The sequence below is a fragment of the Caretta caretta genome, chromosome 3, assembly GCF_965140235.1.
Source record: "Caretta caretta isolate rCarCar2 chromosome 3, rCarCar1.hap1, whole genome shotgun sequence".
Taxonomy (NCBI): Eukaryota; Metazoa; Chordata; order Testudines; family Cheloniidae; genus Caretta; species Caretta caretta.
In genome coordinates, this window is record NC_134208.1 from 114,292,140 (window position 1) to 114,313,545 (window position 21,406).

Below are 21,406 nucleotides of genomic sequence, written 5' to 3' on the forward strand. Positions count from 1 at the left end.
CAAGCACTGCATTTAAAGCCAACCAAGGGGGACATAAAAGGCTATAGAAAGTGGTGATTAGTCAGAAAAGAGAGGAGAGCCCTCCCCTAGCCTGGCTGGATATAAGTTGGCCTGCCCCCAGCAAAACTAAACATGATGAGACAAAGCCACTAAACTCATCATGACCAGAATGCAACTATTTCAGGCCCAGGCCATTGCCAGCAGTTTCACTAAACAGGTGTAGGAGGTTTTTAAAAGATCTTCTTTTGATGCCATCAGGATACACATTGCCTCGTCCCCTTCCAGGAGCAGAAAATTCTTAGGCTTCTTGGAAAATGTTATGACCCCATTTCAAGATTTATCAGAACAGGACCAGAATTTTTTTTTTAAACTGTTGTTGCACCACTGCTTTAAAGAGCTATCAGAAAGATTTTATTCCTGTTTTTATAGCTGAGTTGTTCTTATACCCCAGAGTTTTCTATCATACTAACTTAAGCACCTCGCTCTCAACCAAAAAGTCCCAAACAAGCTTCAAGTTGAAAAGTTTATTACTAGTCAACCGGAGATTTCTTAAGTGCTCCTGAAAACATCCTTCAGCTTTAAAGATTTGTCATAACACCTACAAAATTCACGGTTACTTTTTTAATGCAGACACAGTGCATTACATTAAGACCATCACTTCAAAACAAAACAAAAATCTGACAGTAGCTAGAGCAAAGGTGTTCAGGCAATATATCACATACAACAAGCATTTGAGTGACCTACTGTCATTTAACATTTTTCAGATTGTTCTTAGCCATCAGGGTATTAGGCGCTTTTCAGAACTAGCTCCCTGCCCCAAAGAGCTTACAGTCTCTGGCTCTGATTTTACACTTGACAGTATGCTCTCAATTGCAGGATTAGAGACTAATTTTAGACCTGACAGACAGAGCAACAAGCCATGGGGAGACGAGGAAAGAAGAGACACACCAATAAGATCAGCTGGTTACTCAATTAAAGCACATGCACATTTTGGTGGTGCACTTAAACATATTTATCAGAATAATTACAACTCATTTTTATGGACATCAGGCAAAAAGTGAGTCTTAAGAATCCATTCGAATAGCATGCATGAGAGAGAGGGGTAAGTGACTTGTAGGATAGAACTGGGAGGACATCTCATGCACAGGGGGAAGTATGGAGGAATAACTTTGGCAAATGCCCCAGTCAGTATTTCACAGAAGGGAAACACGATATGATTATAGCATTTACAAGTCGGCATTTTGATTATAGAAAACAGAGCTGGATTGAGAGCTACTGAAGCTGCCAAAATATGAACTGAGAGAGCTGATCATACTAGAGCAAATTCATAAAATACTAAATATCTACCTACGAAGATCAAAACAGGAAACCATCAGCAAGACAATTGAGATGAAATACTAAGGTAAAGAAGGTACCTGGAAGAGTATAGGATGACCGATTACTTGTGGATCCTCCCTATCACATCTAGAATAGTGCACCAACCAGCCCCAGAATGCTAAAAATCAGGCTCCTCTCATTCCCCACCAATATGTCAAAGGTGTAACCTTAGGCCTCTATTTTGAGACCCTGGCTTCCTGCAAACATTTTTAGTGCATTAACACCAGCACTGGCAGGTGATTGGGGGTTTGAACATAAACATTCTCTCACCTATGTGTGCAGCTGTTATGTGTGTAGAGAGGTGTCTACAAAGTTGCATGTGGACAAGAGCAGAGGACTTGAAGCTCCATTGAAACTCAGATCTATAACTCCCCACCGCCATGGAATAAGATACTTGAGAGCGTGCTACTGTACTTTAAAGCTGTTTAAGGAAAAGGGAATTCTATAAGGAAAGAAGAGGGGAAACCCCAAATCTTGAGCTCAGAAAACTGCACTGATGCCCTGGAGTGTCTGAAAAATTCCCCTTGAAAAGACGTCACAGCCACAGCTAAGTGAACGTAAAGAAGCTGAGGTTTCTGCTCCGAGGTTTGTGGTTTTACAATCAACATTACCAGGGAAATGGATTATTTAAATATCATGCTCATCAAGTGTCAGTATTAATCCTGAAGTTGAAGCTATCGTAACTGACAAAAATGAAAGAACAGTAGGGAAGTATGAACGCAACATGAGTAGAATGAGTCAGCTTTCTTAGGACATACAGGGCATGATTATGGCCTATTATTAAAAGAAGAATCTTTCTCTACTAAGCCACAAAACCATCGCAAGGACAGTCATGGTGTGAAATGGCTGGTTGTCTCAGCTGACCTTGCAACAGAGGTCAGTTCATCTACACTGTAATGTTACTTCTGAACGCACCAGACAACATGAGCATGATCATAGCAATGGATTCCATTTATCTCATAGTGCTTAGAACTTGTAGCAGGAAGAGTTTGGATATTTTCCAGAATAGCAGCCTTCACATAGTGAGACATGCTGGGAATTGAGGTAGGTATGCCAGAATTTCTCAGCCCCATTTGGCATCTCCTAAATTTAGGTACTTACATTTGTATTTAAATCATAGAACAGTAGGATTGAAAGGGACCTCAAATTGTTCATCTAGTCCAGTCCCCTGCACTCAAGTAATTACTCTGTACCTCTGTATTGAGTACAGTGACTTTTGCACATTTGAAAGGCAGCATGGAAAGTTTGCACTGACACCATCAGTGCTATGGATAAAGAGTATCCAAGATCATCAATCCATCTCTCTTCAGCAGCATTAATTTCAGATACAGCAAGCATTAAGAATAAGAATTGTGTTAATAGTTTTAAGTGTTTACTAGACATGTGGTGAAAAAAGAAGCCATTTCTGTCTTCAAAACAAGAGAACCTTTTTCAAGGAATGGATTTTCTTATAGCAAAGTAGGAAGTGACAGACAAAACCCAACTCCCTTGTATTTCTTAGGGCTAAGAGAAAACCATACTGCTCAATCGGTCCCACTCTGGACAGTCTGTTGTAATACAATCCAACAGTTGAATACCATGTGCTGAATCCCACCCTGACTGATCACTGTTCCTAGCTCTGGGGGTCTCAGGGTAGGTCTACACCGCAACAAAAAAAACCCCACTGAACTGAGTCTCAGAGCTTGGGTCAATTGGCTCAGGCTGCAGGGCTAAAAATTGCAGTGTAGACATTTGGGGTGGGCTGGTGATGTAGAGGCCCATACCTCTACACTGCAACTTTTAGCCCTGTAGTGAAATAGCAAAGAAATACACATAAAATACAAAATCCTTTATTGAGACAGTCATCCAGAACCAAGCAGTATTCTACGCTATCAAAGGTTACACATGTACACTGGGCACTCCTGGAATTGAAAGATCAAGAAGCACTGGCAAACACAACTTTGCTCTGGTACCTGCACAGTTGTTTCCAATGCATTATACAAATATAAAAAGAGAAGGGGAGATCATCTGTATCTGGACCGCTCCTTATCTTTGGATTTCTTAGGACTTCTGCTTCGGTCTCTCTTTTTATCACGCTCTCTTTCCCAAAGCTCTCCTCGGTATTTGTCTTTAGATTTGCTGGAACTGTAGTGGCTGTCTCTGTCCCGAGACTGGCTGCGACTGCGACTTTGATGTCGGTCTCTCTTTTCACTCTTTCTTTTCTCTCTACAGCATTCTTCTTCATATTGTCGGTCAGAGTCCTGTCAAGGAAGTTTGGTGACATGCAGGTATAGGTGAAGGGGTAAAAATATTAAACGGTATAAAACAGAACAAGAAAGTAGATAAGACCCGCTCTCTGGCTTTCTAAAGCTTGTACTACTAGTAAGCAATTCAAATGCATAATGTGAAGCATTTAATGTGAAATAAACATGTGGCTAAATAAACTACAGCAACACCAAGAAGTGCTACCTTTAAGGCAATGGTATTCAATTACATTTTCTTGGCGGGGGGTCGGGGGCAGGTCGTGCAGAAAAGGCAATGTCCAAATCTTGGGGGGGCCAAATGGCTCTTCAGGTGTTTGCACTTTAGTGAAACCATGTCAATTCTTCACCCAGCTGGCAGGGATTGGCTACCTATGGCGTATGCGCCAAAGATGGCACATTGGTTGATTTTGTTAATAGCATGCAGACTGCTAGTCCAATCAGGGGCATGCTTTGGGATGCACTTCCGTTTGCCTTCTGCTTACAGTCATGCCAGGTATAGGTGTGGTCTGTTTATCTGAATTTCAAATCTATCGAACATCATGATTATCTGAATAAGCAATGTGTTCCCCCACGCTCATTCGGGTAATCAGGATTTTCAGTCCAATGGTGGCGAGAGGAAGGGGGAGTAGCTGCAGAAGACACGAGCCTCCTTATTACTGCATGTGCCGGGGGGGAGCTGGGAGAAACCCAAAGGAACAGGGGACGACTTCCCTAGAGCCTGTCCCATCCCCACCTCCCCCTGCCTACATCCAGCTCAGGACTCCTCTGTAAGAGGACTCCTGCTACCTGGCTTCCCATCTAGCCAAGGGCAGCCCTGCTACTCAGCTCTAGCTCCACCCAGGCTCCTACCAGCTCTGACCAAGGATGGTCCTGCTACTCAGCTCTGGCTGTGGCCTGGGCTCCCAGCAGATCTAGCCCCTGTATTCTGTTCCTGGTCTCAGCTTTAACTTCTTTGCATGCCTTCACACCCAGGCCAGCGCATGTTGGCTTGGAGGATGCATTGCAGCCATGGAGTGAAAGGGGCTGCCTGGCAGGGGAGCTGCCCATGAGGCAATGTCCAAATCTCCACACAGCTCCAGCCTGTGTCAGCATGGGGACACTACAGCCAGGACCAGCAGGGGAGCCTGTGGCCAGAGCTCCCAGAGAGCCCAGGTTGGAGCTGGAGCCAGGTAGTAGAGCTCCCTGCATGGAGCAGGACAGAACAGCTGACACCCAGCCCATCAAATGGAAGGCCTCTGTGGCCAGATTCGGTCTGTGGGCTAGTAAATGACCAACACTGCTCTAAGGCCTTCTATCTTCCATTAGCTGAAAGAAGAATAGCAGATAGTGGTTAGTTCTTGTGATTAAGGTCATGAACCAAAGCAAGTGGTAACTTGGTAATAATGGTCGGGGTTCAGCTCCGGAGCTTTTGTTTGGCCTGTTATCACAATTGGAGTTATTTGCAAAATTCAGATCTGGGTTTGGATTTTGATTATTCTGACAATGGAGGTGTCTGGATCCAGGCTTTTGGTTCAGGCCCATCTCTATTTTGTATCAGCACAACACTGATTATGCAAAGCTCTATAATGTTACTTAGTTAAACTAGGGAAATTTCAGACACTACAAGTCATCAGAGAACAACTGCTATTTGAAAGCTCATAAGTAACATGATTCAAAATGCCATTTGGCATTAGAACTGAGCAGCCTGCAGCACTTCCCTACAAGCTCAACACATCAAAGCTTTTGTCAGAAGCGTTCAAGAATTTGCATTTTGGGAAGATCATTAAGAAACTGATTTGGCACTGAAATATCTGCCAAATGAAGACAACAGGCCCTTTAACATATCATTTCTGGAATGATTAAGACGATGGAGGCCACATCATTTCAAACCCCAAGCTTTTCCATAAGATGTTCTGGTTGCTTTCATTTAAAAAAAATAGACTCTTTACTGTTTGCACAATCATTAAACTACCCAGAAGTGAGATTTCTTTTATTTCAAGATCTGAAAAGGACGATTTACCCTTTTTTCCTTCAGCTCCTTCCCCTCCCAACACACATGCATACACTTCCTAAGAGGTTTTGTGAAAGTCCATATTCTAACCCCATTTTGTGTACTCTTCAAGCCAGTGTTGTAGCTTGCGTGGGAACAAAGGATACTTCACCAATATGCAAATATCAGAAAAAACCACACAATGTAGTCATTGCCAAAGAGAAAGAAACGTGCTTAACATTTGTTCATAGTTATAAACTATCCCTTACCAGAAAGGCAGGTATAAATTTGCCTTTTAAATAAAGGACATATACCCAGTCCACATGTACTACAGGTATAAAGATCAACATTTATAATCAATAGTACACTGATCAAACAGGTGTTTATATGGACACCACAACGAACAGGTTGGCTTGTATTCTCAAACCTATTAACTTTAGTGTATCAAAACACAACAGTCACATGTTTACCAAAGCTCACCTGGCCTAAAGCACAGTTAATTTCACTGACCAACAGCACCAATGCCTGTGTTCATTTACAATTTAAATACTAATTTAATGTAACTCATGCAGCTGTGTGTGTAAACCAGGTCTTAGATTCAAGGTAAGTCCCCAAGCATGCCCCCAATGAACTCCCACTGGACCTCAGTGGCCAAGTTTCTAGACTTAAATCCACAACTTTAAATGGAAACCTTTTCTGACAAAAGAAATCCAAAAACTGCAGCACTTCCTTCAAAATAACTCCACAAGTGTAAGGGAACAGAGAGAAACCCTTCATCTTTTAAGTTGTGGTTGTAAACAATAAAACTGAGATTACATGAATCCAAGAGAAAAACCTATATAATTATTAAGTGATTATATAGGTCACAGCCATTGAGTCCATAACCTATGTGAAAGATACTTCCAGGCTGCCCTCACACAAACACAGCAACTGCTGCAGAGGGAGATCAGGCTACAAAATCTAAAGCAGTCTGAAAAATGTGAGCGTGACAGCATGCTCTTTATTTAAATAGTATGCGCTGCTACAAAAGATTAATTTGTTTGGGGATCACAGAGCATCTTCACCTCTCTGCCTCAGTTTCTCTACCTTTAAAATGGGGGTAATACCTAGCCTCACAAGAGTGTTATAAGGATTAGTTAATGTTTCTTTCCACAGCTATCTGGCCATGTGCCCTGCACCATAGGCTGCTGGAGGTAAGGGTGGCATGGCATGAGCTATCCCAGCTTTATGCCACTTGAAGATCTCTCACACTAAAGTGTGGAACAGATGGAGTAAACTGGGACAGGGAGCCTGGGGAGGAGAAAGAGGAAAAACAGATCAGATGAGGAGCTTGGGTAGTAGGAGGGGAAGTTTTGGACAGGATGGAGATGGAGACTGGGACAAGAAGCTAAATGGTGGGGTGGGAGAGTCAGGACTGGAACAGAGACAAAGTGGAGCAAAAGGGGTCAGGAAAGGCAGAGGAAGAAGGGTATAGAACCACTTGAGAAGATTCTCCTACAGAACCTGGAATTGTTCCGAGTCTCTACTGTCATCATATAGCTGTGAAATTCACTGCCAACGTCTCTCTCCTTTCCCCTTTAGTGACTAGTCAACATAATATTAACTTTGGGTGTAGTTTTGTACATGTAAATTTCCTAGAACATTCTGAAGACTGCAAAGTCAAGCACTCAAAAGTTAGGAAAGGACAGAATTAAGGTTCCCACCTTAATTCAGCAATGATGCCCATGTGTGTTATGACATGGTCTTTAGTGACAGGATCACATATGATTTCCCCCCCCACCTCCCCAGGATCCCTGCTTTATTTAATGAACAGAATGGATCCGCGCTGGGGATGAATCAGGGATGTGTAGTGAAGGCTGTTCGTAGGACCCCTGCCTTATTTGTTGCAGAAGATGGGTGTGTAGTTACTGAGGCATGGGACTGCAGGAAGAGAAAAGATAGTCTCATGGTTTAACCAACAGAATGCAACCCTGGGAAATAAAATGTTATAGTGTATGTGGTGGAGGCAATAGGTAGATGAGCCAATGATCCAGGTAGGATCATGTGTCATGAGAGTTAAAAAGAGAAGCAAGATAGCATGGAATGTTTCCCCTTTAACCTGTATAGTTGAAGAATCCACCATACATTTCAAAAGCTTTTTATTAAATCCACGCGCAGTTTACCTGCGTGGCAGGGATATGCCCTTTATACAGTTATGCAAGAATTGCTGACATGGTAATTGGTCACGATAATAAATCGGAATCAAAACTTTATAGAAGGAAGAGTACAAGAGCTGGATTCAAAAACCTACAGAAATGTAAACTCTACCTTGCTAGTAATCATTTTATAATCAAATTCATTTTGGAGATACAATAACTTCAATATTTGATATATCACTATGAACTCTTGTAGCTGTTTGCCATCTTTATCATGATGTTAATAAAATTATATTAACTGAAAACTTACCTCAGACTGTTAATTATCTTTCTGTAGAATAGTTATGTCAGCACTATGTATAAAAACAACATCTCTCCCTTATTTTATGAAGGATAGCTGTACAAGTATTTTTATGTATTAATACAAATGAAGAACACTACGTTGACAGTGTGGTTGAGTTTTTTACCACACCGAAAATGTAAAAATAAAATAAAAACCTAAAACCCAACCCCAAGCAGAATTTTTAACCTGAAAGGGGAGAAGCACCAGAGACTCCATGAAGGCAAGTAAGGACTTAAATAGTGCGATCAATTTTAAATGAAAGGCTGTCAGATACTACAGTGATAGAAAGCAGTATAAAACCTGAAGACAGACAGACAAAGTTAAGGAAAAATAATCAGACACCTGCCTCCTGCAACAATCGTAATCACATAACACGACCCTACATTATTCAGTGGTCATCTGTTCAGGTGAATAAAGCCATCTTAAATACAATCCACAAATGGCAAACTTCTTAGATCCCCTGATTAAAGTTTCCTTCATAAGCAGCTTGGAATTGGGTAGGCAGGGTAGGAGACAAAAGTTTCTTGTTGCACAGATTAAGGCCAGAAAGGACCTTTACATCATCTCATCTATGACCTGCTGTATAATACAAGCCATAGAATTTAAATAAACTTTTCTGCAGAGAGGTATGTGCTCAACATGGAGTTCATACCAATTACCTTAAAATTAAGAGTGATCACTCTATTGACTGAGCTAGCCATGGCACCTTAAAGAGGAAGTAACAATGACCCTGATCCAATTCAGATAAAAAGAAAAGGAGTACTAGTGGCACCTTAGAGACTAACCAATTTATTTGAGCATAAGCTTTCGTGAGCTACAGCTCACTTCATCAGATGCATTCAGTGGATCACTGCATTTTCCACTGAATGCATCCGATGATCCACTGAATGCATTCATCGGATGCATTCAGTGGAAAATACAGTGATCCACTGAATGCATCTGATGAAGTGAGCTGTAGCTCACGAAAGCTTATGCTCAAATAAATTGGTTAGTCTCTAAGGTGCCACAAGTACTCCTTTTCTTTTTGCGAATACAGACTAACACGGCTGCTACTCTGAAACCAATTCAAATAAATAAATAGCCTTCAGACCTGGAGTCACATTCTACTGTTGTGCTATGAGCTTTTGTTGATCTTAGCTATCCTTTTCCATACTTTTTCCCGCTTAAGTGTCATCTTATCTTTGAATACAGAGGGCTAACATTTGCATTTTCTGACAAAACTACTATGCATCTCTACAGGATCTCTGTTCCTTTAAGTAATTAATTTACAACCTTAACTCCACTTTATCTAAGTTTTTAACCTTAGAATAATATATATGGTTGCATTCAGTCATAATTTTGTAGTATTTTCTATAATGTTTGTTTAGTTGACTGAGAACAGTAAATCTCATGAAAGATATTGTGAGAGCCAACAGTAGTATTTTTACAGTCAAGTATGTTAATTAACTTTTACTACCCTAGGGTTTTCTGCATTGCACATCACTGTCATGAGTGACAAGAGAGGGTTATGTCTATGATCCTGTTTAACTTCTCAAGGAGAAACAGCAAAGAGATTTTTCTAACAGCAAGTTGGAAATTAAGTTAAAATGTGCAGTCAACATACATCTGATTTAGAATCAAACGTTCCGGTTTTAAGTGGACAGTACTGAATGGGGAGTTGGTAAGGGGTAATCCAACTACAGTACTTGGGTTGTATTTACCTATTCTTAGAGCAAGGGGAATTGTAAATTGTTGAATTAATTTTAAGTGCAAAGGAAAATGTTAATCCCAGAAGATGCTAATTTAAATTGGCTGTATAATGAAAAGGCAGTATGGAGGCTGTTGTACTTTTCTTTTCCTGATAAAATTAGGATTCATGAAATTTAAGAAACCGGCTATATCTGCCCTATCAGCTATAAGAGAATTTAACGTAGTAATAGAATATCAGAAATTAAGAGAAAGAAAAGGCCCATTAGGTCATTTAGACTCTCTCTCTATGCCACCATAAACCAGTCACTCTAAATGTCTGAAGTGGAGGGATATTTACACTCATACTATACAGAAATTAGCATAGTTAAGCAAGAATTTATCAGATACTTGCTTATTCCCTGTAATTGAAAGTCAGGTGTTTAAGGCTCTGATTAAAGGGTGCAGAATTTTGAAAAAAATTCATTCAAGTTATAACATTGCATCAGCTGCTTTAAGATTCTTCAGTTTGATGCTAGTTACCATTGTGGCATTTTAGAAGTTGCTTAACTAGAGGGAAGCTATGATTCTTATGTTTCCAGAAAAGGAACAGCTTGCCTCAACACCACTTATCATTCCTATGGGGGATCAGACCAACAGGCTAGTTAGAAAAAAAATTATTATATAATTACATCTGTAAATGCTTATTCTGCTACATTCAATCCTAGTCTATGGATCCAACGATTTCTGCTATTCTATCACTGCTACTCAGCAAAGTAGTCTGACTGGTGGTTAAACATTTATCATTTTTTTCTGCTGTAAATTTGTCTTATTTTTGGGTGCAATGATAATAAAATGAAGAAGGCTAAAGAGAACATCTTATTTACTGAATTTTGAGACTAAATTCAGACGGAATGTGGTAGTTTCAAGGTGCCTAGGAAGAAACCAACTGGGCATTGTGGGCAAAGAAATAAATAGACAGGTACACACGTAGGTGACAGCCATGTGATATTGTATTTTCACCACCCTCTGTGCACTAACCCAGATCTATGGGAATTACTACAAACAGAATCTGAGGCACTCTTAACTTCCACTTTTTTATTGTATTTGAATTGGCTACAAGCAAAGTGTTTCCTTCTCCTCCCAATCTCCCATCTATTGAATTTCCCTCCATCTTTCCCAAAAATTAACTGGCCTGAAGCCCTGGACAAGCAACATTTAGTCCTGGAGGACAGATCAAAGTTTAAGATCCGACATCCTGAAAACCAGCAGGGCTAGAAGTTTACTCCACACCCAGGAGATACCCAGCTTTCCAATAAGACACGCAGCATTTCTATTCTGGGAGACCCAGAAATATCAGACTTTTAAAATTACAACATTACTGACGAGGAAAAAGCTTTTTTTTTTTTGGGGGGGGGGGGCGGTGGGTAATTTTTTTTATTGGGTTCTAAGAACATATTGACTAATTTTCCTCTCCCTTTGATACCTGTATAAGATGAACCTATAGTCTAAAGAGAACCTGGCTTTATAAAAGGAAGATCTGAAAAGGGATACAATTTTAAAAATTTTTTTAAAATCGTTCTTTTGTAAAAATGACAGATTACATGATGCCATGGGGGGGTGGGGGCGGCAAATATTTTATTGCTTCAAGTTTAGGATTACTTTTAGAACCTGAAAGCGGCTTTACCTCTCATGAGTCGGGTAACCATCTCAAACTCATGCTGACCAAACCTTTATATTTCACCAGCCATTGTACATAGTCCCTATATTTTCTTCTCTTATTTACCATTGGTGATTCATGTGTACATTACATATTACACAAACTGTACAGTAAGTGATGGCATGATACAAAGATTGGTACTAGCATGAATTTGTTACATCTTAAAGAATAGCTATTTTAACATGATTATCAATTACTTGTACTGTATTTCTATAGCACCTAGGAGCCCTAGTCATGGGCCAGTGTGCTCTTGTGCTAGGTTCTGTACAAAAAGGTTGTCCCAACTCCAGAAACCTCACAAGCTAAGTCTAAAATCAAGAGGCAACAGATGTATACAGAGTACAAGGAAACAAGAATGTACTGGTCTGCATGACAGGCAATACTCTCAGCACACCAACAGCCTAACTGTTGTCAAGTTTTTTGTAGGCCTCAGGGCAAAGGAGAATTTTAAGGAGAGACCTGAAGACTGATAACAAGGTAGCTTTGCAGATATTCATGCAGAGCGGCTCACAAACGAGAGAGGCAGCATAGGGACAAGCATGAGGGTGTTTATTTGAAAATTTAACAAGTGTGCAATGGAGGTGGCATCGTGGGCCAATCAGAGGTGGGAGCTGACATCTCCACTGTGAAGGAGAGATGACAGGTAGGGTGGGGACAGGCTGTGATGAATCTTGAAAGTGAAGACAAGCAGCTTATGTTTGATGCCATAGATAAGGAGTCAGAGGAGGGATGCAAAGAGAGGGCTATGTGAGTGTGACAGAATATGCAAATAATCTTTTCAGCAGCATTCTGAATGGACATGAGAAAGGCAAGATTGCATTTGTTAAGGCCAGAGAAAAGGATATTGCCCAATCAACACGTGAGATGATTGGAGCCTGGATGAGAGTTTCAGCTGTGTGGATGGAAAAGGAAAGGCCATATTTTAATAATCTTATCCATGTGTAAAATCTGTATCTTAACATTTTAAAGATTTTAAACTATTTTATTTGTCTTTTCCCTTTAATTCTTTCTCAGCATGTAAAAACATGTATTGGCACAGAGAAAGATAAATCTTTTAGGAACCTCACAGTTACTAAAATGATAATGGATTTTAAGATCCAGAGTCTTGTGACATAGCAGAGCTACAAACATGTGTCACACAGCATTGGAAAGGGAGGGGGGAAAGTTCCTAATATGCAGATAGAATAAATCCCTCATTGGCTAACTCCTTTTAGTTATCTCATGTTGGATTTTAGGCCTGTCATTGGTCCAGCATTAAATATTGCTCATCCTATTTCTTTGACCAGTGAAATGTTGGGGTGGAGGAATTCCACACTGGGTTGCAGCAGGAGGTTTAGAAAGGGAAGAGGAAATAGGAGAAGGGAATCTGTGGCAGTTTATTTATTTATTTTGAAATGGCACTTATCTGCAAGCTCCTTAGAGGTTTGGAGTATTAGAAGCAGTCTAGCCTTAGGGGCATTACTTGGCAAAGGACAGGTGAAGCACCTGAAGGATCATGCAAATTGCTATTTATCACACATGATCCCACCACCAGAGAAACACCACAAATTTGCAAACTCATCTCACCATAGCAGAGATATCACAGGCATTTATATCAACAGAACAGCAAACAAATGAGATTGCCTTTTCCAATTGGCAACTTAAGATCAAACTTAGCTGTCAATATTTTTATTAAACTATTACAGCTATATAACAGAACAAAGTCCAACAGAAAGAGTAGCTGACTCACTAATCTAACACTTGCTAGCAACCATAAAAATCAACACATGGCTCACTATGCTCATAAACCATGAGAAATTATAAACACATGGGAAAGTCAGTAAGGTCTTAAATAAATGTCAACAGAAGTCCACTGGACAAGAACTACACTCCTCCCACAGATTCACTGACTGATAAGAAATCAAGGAAATCGACACCGAGAGCAGAGGAAACTGGAAAGGAAGGAAGTCATAAATGAAAATAAAGTTCCCAAACAATAAGTACAGGTATTATCGAGAGCACCCTGCCAGCTCCTATTCAGATCCCTTCTCTCTGCCAGTGAGCCCACCTGCTCAAGACCCACATCCTGCTACTTACTGAAAGAAAACCACAATACCCTTACAGCCCTACCCTCTGGAATCAAGACACACAGTGGAAGAGTCAAAAATAATGTTTAAACCTGAAGTAGACTGAAGAGTCAGAAAACAAGAGTATGAAGAAGGAGGAGTCAAAACACACTGAAGGAAAAAGAAAAAAAAAAAAAGACCACCACCAGAGAGCAGAAAAACATCTTAGCATCATGGAAACTACTCAGAGCGCAAAAATACTCTTCAGATCATTATAGCTGATAGCGCCACCCAGAGTCAAGGTTGCTTACTATTATACGACTTCGTTTTCAGTTGATTAAAACTTCAACCATTCAGTTTCAAAATTTCCATACCGGGTGTCTACTTCAGGCTAAACTTTTAAATTAGGAAATTACATTTCAAACAAACAAAACAAAAACAAAAAACCCCACTTTGTTAAAGGAACATTAAGCACTCAAGAGTTGGAAATGCCAGAATTAAGGCTGCTCTTGCCAGACACCAATATAGTAGTGATGAACACCACAGAAGCACCCAAGAGAAATTAATAATTTTGTATTCAGTGTAGGTTTGGATGGTATGCAGTAAAAAAGGTCGGGGACCATACAATGGCTGTAGAGTATAAAAAAATATTGAATAATCACCTGTTTATTGAATGAGTTAGGGATCCTCTGGGAAGAATAGCGTGTGATCACGTAATTAAAAAAAGGAGTACTTGTGGCACCTTAGCGACTAACATTTATGTGAGCATGAGCTTTCGTGAGCTACAGCTCACTTCATCGGATGCATTTGTTAGTCTCTGAGGTGCCACAAGTACGTCTTTTCTTTTTGCGAATACAGACTAACGCAACTGCTACTCTGAAACATGTAATTAAAGACTTTCACAGTGCACATGCACAAGGAAGCTGCATTAAGTTTGCACAGGAAACCTTTCTGGCATGTCCTAACTTTTGAGTGCTTGGCTTTCCAAGTTTCATGTTCTTTTAAGGTAGATTTTTTTTATATATAATTCCATAATGAAGTGAGGCCTTAATGTAGGACAATTCTATTTGAAATTATCTGCTCTTACAGAAAAATAGAACACATGCAGATAAACTTAGATTTTTAGGGGTCAATTCTGCATTTTGTAAAAAAAAAGGAACAAATGGGAAAAAGGGGTAGAAAAGCAGAGCTATTTGAACTCTATAGAACATGTCTGAATGCTATGGAGACAACACAACTTACCTAGTGTATTATTCTGTTTGGCATGACATGTTTGTATGTGAAAGAGGAAGAGTTTCCACACTCTCTTAGCCTATATCTATGCCCATAATGGGAACCTGTTTAGATATTGTCTCCCCCATGCATCACAGTCTCTCCATTGCAGGATGGATTTCCTAGACATTTCTTTACCTTGTTTCAGAAGAGGAACTACATTTTTTTTTAAATTGGTCACACTGTGCTGATTTATCTTCTCAAACTACAGTCTCCAAACAGCTTAGCCAATATGCCACCGATATGAGCGGGAAATAGGATACATTTACTAACACTTCTCATAGTCTATTTGTGGCCGATGCAATCGCACCTTACATATAGGTCAGCTGTTCTAAATACCACATCAATATGTAGTGCAGCATTGTACGGTTAGGATAGGTTGCCTGTCAGTGAAGTGAATGTCTCTTTTTAGCCACGGTATACCTCAGCAGACAGAACAGAACACAAAATGCCTTTGACCTAAAGAAAAGCAGCAGGGAAAATTACAAACATCAGCGGAACTGTATTGCTACCGCCAATAGTGGAAACAGTAGTGTAGACAAGTGCAGGTGTTTTTACTACCACGTGATTAGATGACATGATAGTAAAAATGCCTGTGCCCTGTCTGCACTAAGGGTTCAATGGTTAATACCAACAAGGCGCATGAAATCTGCCATGTGCCAGGCAACAGAGCTTTTTAAAAGGAATTGTCAATCAGCTGTGTTCTTTCATACATGGTGTTAAAGAATGCTAAAACGACCAACTTAATAAATTCTACTTGGATTACATTAAATGAAGATCAATAGTATCCTAAGAATAAAAACAGATGGGTGCAGGGAGCGGGGCCACTACTGACAATCATTGTCAGCAACTGATCGTTTTCACAGTGTCAACAAAGCCATCATTCTCCAGTATTACTAATCTACACAATACAAACACAGATTTCACATTTATACTTCTGAGTCAGCTGAAAGACGAGTAAAACCATTAAGAGGCTGTTTTCTGACTGCACGTTAGAGGAAGCTCCTGTGCACAATTCCAGGAAGTACATGAAAAATACATTGCACTCATGAAATATGATTAAGCTTCACTCATCTGTGATGGGAAATATGTGAAAAACAGACCCGTGTTGAAACACCTACTTTTGTGAAGTCTGTGCTACCTTTTCAGGACATTTCAGCAGAAGGTCAATTATGTACACCTAGCTTTAGAAGTTCAAGAATATCTTGGGCAGCCACTTTCTACACTGCAACAAGTCCTTCATTCATTGCATGTTCGCATGCAAGGTCCCCAGTCGAACCCATTTCCTTTTAGCAGTTATGAGGAGACATGGCCGTAAGGTGACACAGAATTAAATAGTCAGTGAAAAGGTGGCAGTTCAGTACCTTGGATTTTTTGGTCTTCTTGTCATCCTCTTCATCATCTGAATGGCGGTGCTTTTTCTTCTTGTGTTTTTTACCTGAGTGTAGGTGACTTGCTCTAGCCTCCTCTATCTCCTCATCCAGCACAAGGTCATACTTTGCGCTACATCAGTTGATTAAGGGCAGACTTGATACCAATCATTGGTCAATTCAGAATATAAAAGCTCACAAACCAAGCAAAACCACGCTTTATCATGGGCATAACATTGAGACAGCCAGTATTTTGTGCAAAACAAAAATCATGTATAATGAAAAATTAAAAGAGTAAGGCTGATTGAAATCTGCTCTGGGAAACAAAACATCCTGCCTCTCCACTGCTTTGCAGTAGGGTAGTTATTTACAACCGGGAGAAGTGGGTGTAAAATAAACACATTCTGATTTGACCGTGTGTTATTCACACAAAATAGCAAATTGAAAAATAAATCTGTAATTCGAGAACTGATGCCACATAGTTATGTTAAGCAGCAGTTAAACATCTGCCCAACAAAAGCTTAGAGATTTAGAAGCTGTTTTCACAACATCTAGTTGCAAGTCCACTACATTATAGGCCAATATACCACACAGATTATTCAACTGTTAAGGATACTCTTGATTTAGCTTTACTTTCTCCTTCAAAGTTAATTTGGAAGGTTTATCACATTCCTTTTCATACTCTTTGAAGTCATCCTTGGTATACTTCCCACCTGTTCATACAAAAACAAACTGGGCTTTCATCTCCATCTTAAAAATCAAAGACATAGGAGTATAGCACATTTCAGGATACAATTGTCATCATTACTGTAATCAAATTTACAGATGTGCACAGTAACAAACTCCAGGAATGGTCTTATAGTGTGCATGACCCAGAGCAAAAGAGGGAGGGATCAGGCCATGATTTCCCTTCTGTCTCTAGTCCTTCTGCTGAGAAGACCTAGCTAGGTAATGGTTTCCTCCCACCTCATGCCTATTGGATGCAGAGCTTGGATAGGATCACAAGGCACCAAGTGGCAATTGTTCTGTTTGTGCTTGAAGCTGGTCCTGCAGCTCTCTGCTTACAGCTCTGTTGGCATTTCTGTTACTCCCCCCTATTTTCAAAATGAAAACAATGAAACTTTGCTCTGTGCTAAAACTTAGAGGAAGGGAGGGAATCACGCTACAAAATTATACACTTTTTAGTATAAATTTTGAAAAACGTTTTTCACCGGTTAACATTTTGAAGAGGCCTATTGGATTTTATTTTCCATATTTCTGTTTTGAAGTTTTGAAAACTAGTTAACAGTACTGTCAGTTATGTGCTGCCACCTTATGGTGAAGGCTAATACTGCAACAGAAGTATTAAATACCTTGATATTCAATTTGTCTTGTAAATGTAGTCCTTCATGAAGTGAATGGCAAACAAAAAGGCAGAATATGCTGATTACTGCAATTTTATGTTAATAAATAATATCCAAAATTATCCCTTTAAAGCTTGAGATTAATATAAAACAATACCAATAGTTGACTTTTACTGAAAAAAAATACACTTGGCAACATGACAGCCACCAATAAACCCCTTGTCCTCTAATATGCAGTAAACAAGTAGAGTCCTAGACTTAGTAGCCTTTGCTCATGCAGCCAGGAATACCAAGCTGTGGCCATTATACTGCCGAAAGGAGTTGATTAACCTTGTAACAGAGATGCTTGTCCTATACAACAACTCTAGTTTAGGAGAGCAATATTTAATAATTTAAGGTTTGAAGTTGGTACAGAATCAAAAGGACGACAAAACTACCTTTTCCTCTCCATTTAATCTTTGCAACAGATTGGCTAAAATCCACATGTATTCTCCGGTCATCTATCAGCACGTTATCCATTTTGAAGTAGGCTTTCTCACAATCTTCCTCCTTTTGCAGTGTTTCCAGAAGATTTAAGTCAAGATTAATTAACAAATCATACACAAATATTCTTATGAAGTCAGCATTTAAATCTAAAGTGAATTGCTCTTGGCATAGAGATTCCTAATGAATATGCCACAACTGAGTAAATACGTATTTCATTTTCTAAAATGGATTAAATCACAACACTCATCACACTTCTAAAATTTTTAAAAATAAATATAATAATTTTACTATTTGCCTTAATGTAAGCATTTCATCTTTGAGATTAGATAAATCTATGCCATGTGTATTATGTTTGGAATAATACATTTATTTGCAATTACAACAGACAATGGCTTTATTAAAAATCCTAAACTCTCTGGCAGGCTAAAGATAAGTGTTCTGGCATACTCTTGAATTTCACTGATAACTTTCTCACAGAATGACAGTAGAGTGATAACAGCCAACCAATAAAACACAAGCTATAAATTTTATATCATGAGAACAACTCTTACAGTCTGATCATATTCCAATTATTGACTTCAAAAGGGACTGAAGTACATATTTAAACAGTTTGCTAAATAGGGATGAACTTATATATATGCTTAAATGTTTTCCTGAACCGAGGACTACATCCTTTGTAGGCTGCAGTCAATAGATGAGAATATTAACCAACACACTTGAGCAGATCACCTGTTCTCATTCCATCCAGCACAGAGCTGCGTTTGTGAGGAGAGAGATAACCCAAGCATATTATTACACTGCTTTTATAAGCAACCTACCTTTTCAAATTCAATGAAAGCATAACAAAGAGATTCACCCGTCTTCCAGTCTCTAATCACTTCACAGCTGAAAAAATAGCATGAGATTAAAGTGTCAATGCCTTCTGGTTTGAAAATGGCTGACGACTATCACTGTTTGAAAGGGACTTTAACAGGTTAGAAATTTTAACCTGTGTTATAATGCCTTTGAGGCTTGATCCTCAACCGTAACTCACATAAGTAACCTCTACTCACACTGGTAGCCTCAGTGACTTCAAACAGCTGAAGTGGATTTAAATGGGACTACTCATGTGAGCAATCGTTGAGATTTGTACAGGTTTTAGAATTAGTCCTAAAATTAGTAAAACGAAAGCTTCTTGAATCAGATTCTATTTTCCATCATTAATGCTCTGATTTTTTTTTACATTTTACTAAGCTAGGACAAAAATTTGTTAGTTTAACTTTTGGGATTGCAATTAATGCTGAGGAATGTTTAAGAAAGAGCCATGTAACAGGCTGGCAGTATTTCTCTGAAACACCCCAACTTGTCAACAATTGTCCCACTACTATACCCAGATACAAGGGTGGTCAAAGTGGGTCTCCAAAGAGAGTGAGCGCACGCAGAGCAGTAGAACCTAGGGAGACTGCTTAAACTGAACTTGGTTCTCTTTTTGGTGTTTTTTTTTATAACTATTCTGTAAAAGTTACCTTTTAATGGGCCCAAATCGTGAAAATATTATCTCCAGGTCTTCATCTGTGGTCACAGGATTCAGTTTACAGACAAACAGCACATTTTCTGGTGGTTTGATATCTGCATCTGGTAAATCTCCCACCTGCAGCACACAGAAAAGGAAAGGCTTTTCAATTTGTTCTAGACAGAGCTTCCTGAATTTCATGGCGCTATGTTCTGTTGGGAAAGGAGGGGAGGGGACGGGACGACAAATATTCTTTTCCTCGTGACTCGATCAGTGGAAACCTGGGGAAATACCTATAGTCACTCAGAGGACTCAGAGGAGAACATTATTTTCCCCAAAAAGTATGGTTAGTGGTTAAAACAGGTGACTAGAAATGTGCAGTGTTCTACTGCCAGTGACTGCATGATTAATATTCTCTGCTTTAGTTTCCCCATCAGTAAAATCAGGATAATACTTCTCTCTCTTGCAGGAATGCTGAGGCTTAAATTTGTTCGTAAAAAGCTTTTTTTTACGTTCTTTAGATGAAAGATGCTATGCCAGAGTACCATTAGAGTTTAGCTGGTATTAGTCAAATTTGGGTGGATGAATAATACAAAGTTGACAGACAAAACAATGCGTAATGATTTGTCACATACATTCATACAATGAAAGGACTCACTGCTGCCATTTTAAAAATAAGAACTGAACTGGGTCTTTTCCTCATTAATATTCCTAAAGAAGGTGAACTGAACCTCCTCTAAAGTCTGGCACCAGCCATATTAAATTCTAGTTCACCGCAATTCCACGAGGACTCCAGAAGCTACAACCATATAGTACCATTAAGTCAAACATCCCAAGGGAAGAAAGCAGGGAGAAAAAATTAACTATTAGTGGGTTCTTGCTTATTATCTAACAGCAGGCAGCTATTCTGTTGTAATTCTGTGAATGGGAACCAACACTATATTCCTGTGTATTCCCAATGCCAATATGTGAATTTGGGGAGAAATTATTTCATGGTAACTCAGCCATCCAATACATACAAACTTCCAGTACCAAGAAAGAAACACACAGCAGGGATAACAGTTCCATGCAGGACTGACCAGCTTTTATAATTTTACAAGCATCTCTAGCAAGTTCTTACAAACCCCCTATAAGACCAATTCTAGTCCTGGGTTTGGAACAGAGATGGTACAGGTGTTCCTGGGAAATCTCCTCCTACAAATGGATGAAGATCAAGTGTCCATGTTCACTCTTTTAGCTCTACCAGCAGCCTGATACCATGCACCCTAGTCCATGAGACCAACATTTCTGATATGCAACTCAAGGCAAGCACTTGTCTTAAGCATTCACTCACCCAAACATAATGTAGAGCATATATACACAAAGAAATTACATCTGACAAGACCAAAAAACCCCAAAACACAAAACTGATGTTTACCATTTCCAAAAGAATGGCCTGAGTTTTTGCTTCTTTCTCTGCCTGAATTTCTTCCACTTCATCAACAGACTTTCCTTTGAAGTCATCAATTTCTTCATCTGCTCTTATTCTGCCACTCTATGAGAAATTGGAAAAAAAAATAGCATTTTAATACTGACCCATGGGTAAGCCTTTATTTTTCTTAATACTAAAACTCTACCTCAGTCTGGGATTGTGTGTGTTGTGAAACTAAGACTATATCCCTGAACCATTAGGCTAAGATCATTCATTCTGGTCAGACAGACAACTAAGCAGCCTACACATGGTAATGAGCTTCTATCACAGTCAACCTGGGCTAGATTCAATTAGACAATATGGAGTCTTTCACCTCTATTATACCAAATGTATCCCCAACATACCTGCCAGCTTGTTTCTATTTAGGGGAGTACCCCTCCCCCCCCCCCTTTTTTTTTTAATATTTCTTTATTGAAATGAGTATACAAGTAGTATTGAAGATTTCTGCCTCATCTAGCAGGACTTCAATTTAACA

The 21,406-nt window shown here is 39.5% G+C and overlaps 1 protein-coding gene across 1 annotated transcript in view; it reads right to left on the reverse strand.

Moving 5' to 3' along the window:
• Nucleotides 1-509: 509 nt before the first annotated feature.
• PPIL4 (peptidylprolyl isomerase like 4) overlaps nt 510-21,406 on the reverse strand; it is a 29,674-nt gene continuing 8,777 nt past the window's right edge. Inside the window, exons 7-13 of the mRNA XM_048844271.2 lie at nt 20,878-20,994; nt 19,474-19,598; nt 18,787-18,853; nt 17,920-18,031; nt 16,756-16,852; nt 16,134-16,272; nt 510-3,617 (exon numbers count right to left, since the gene is read on the reverse strand). Coding sequence (XP_048700228.1) covers nt 3,381-3,617; nt 16,134-16,272; nt 16,756-16,852; nt 17,920-18,031; nt 18,787-18,853; nt 19,474-19,598; nt 20,878-20,994 — 894 coding nt within the window. The 3' untranslated portion in view covers nt 510-3,380. The remainder of the gene's footprint in view (nt 3,618-16,133; nt 16,273-16,755; nt 16,853-17,919; nt 18,032-18,786; nt 18,854-19,473; nt 19,599-20,877; nt 20,995-21,406) is intronic.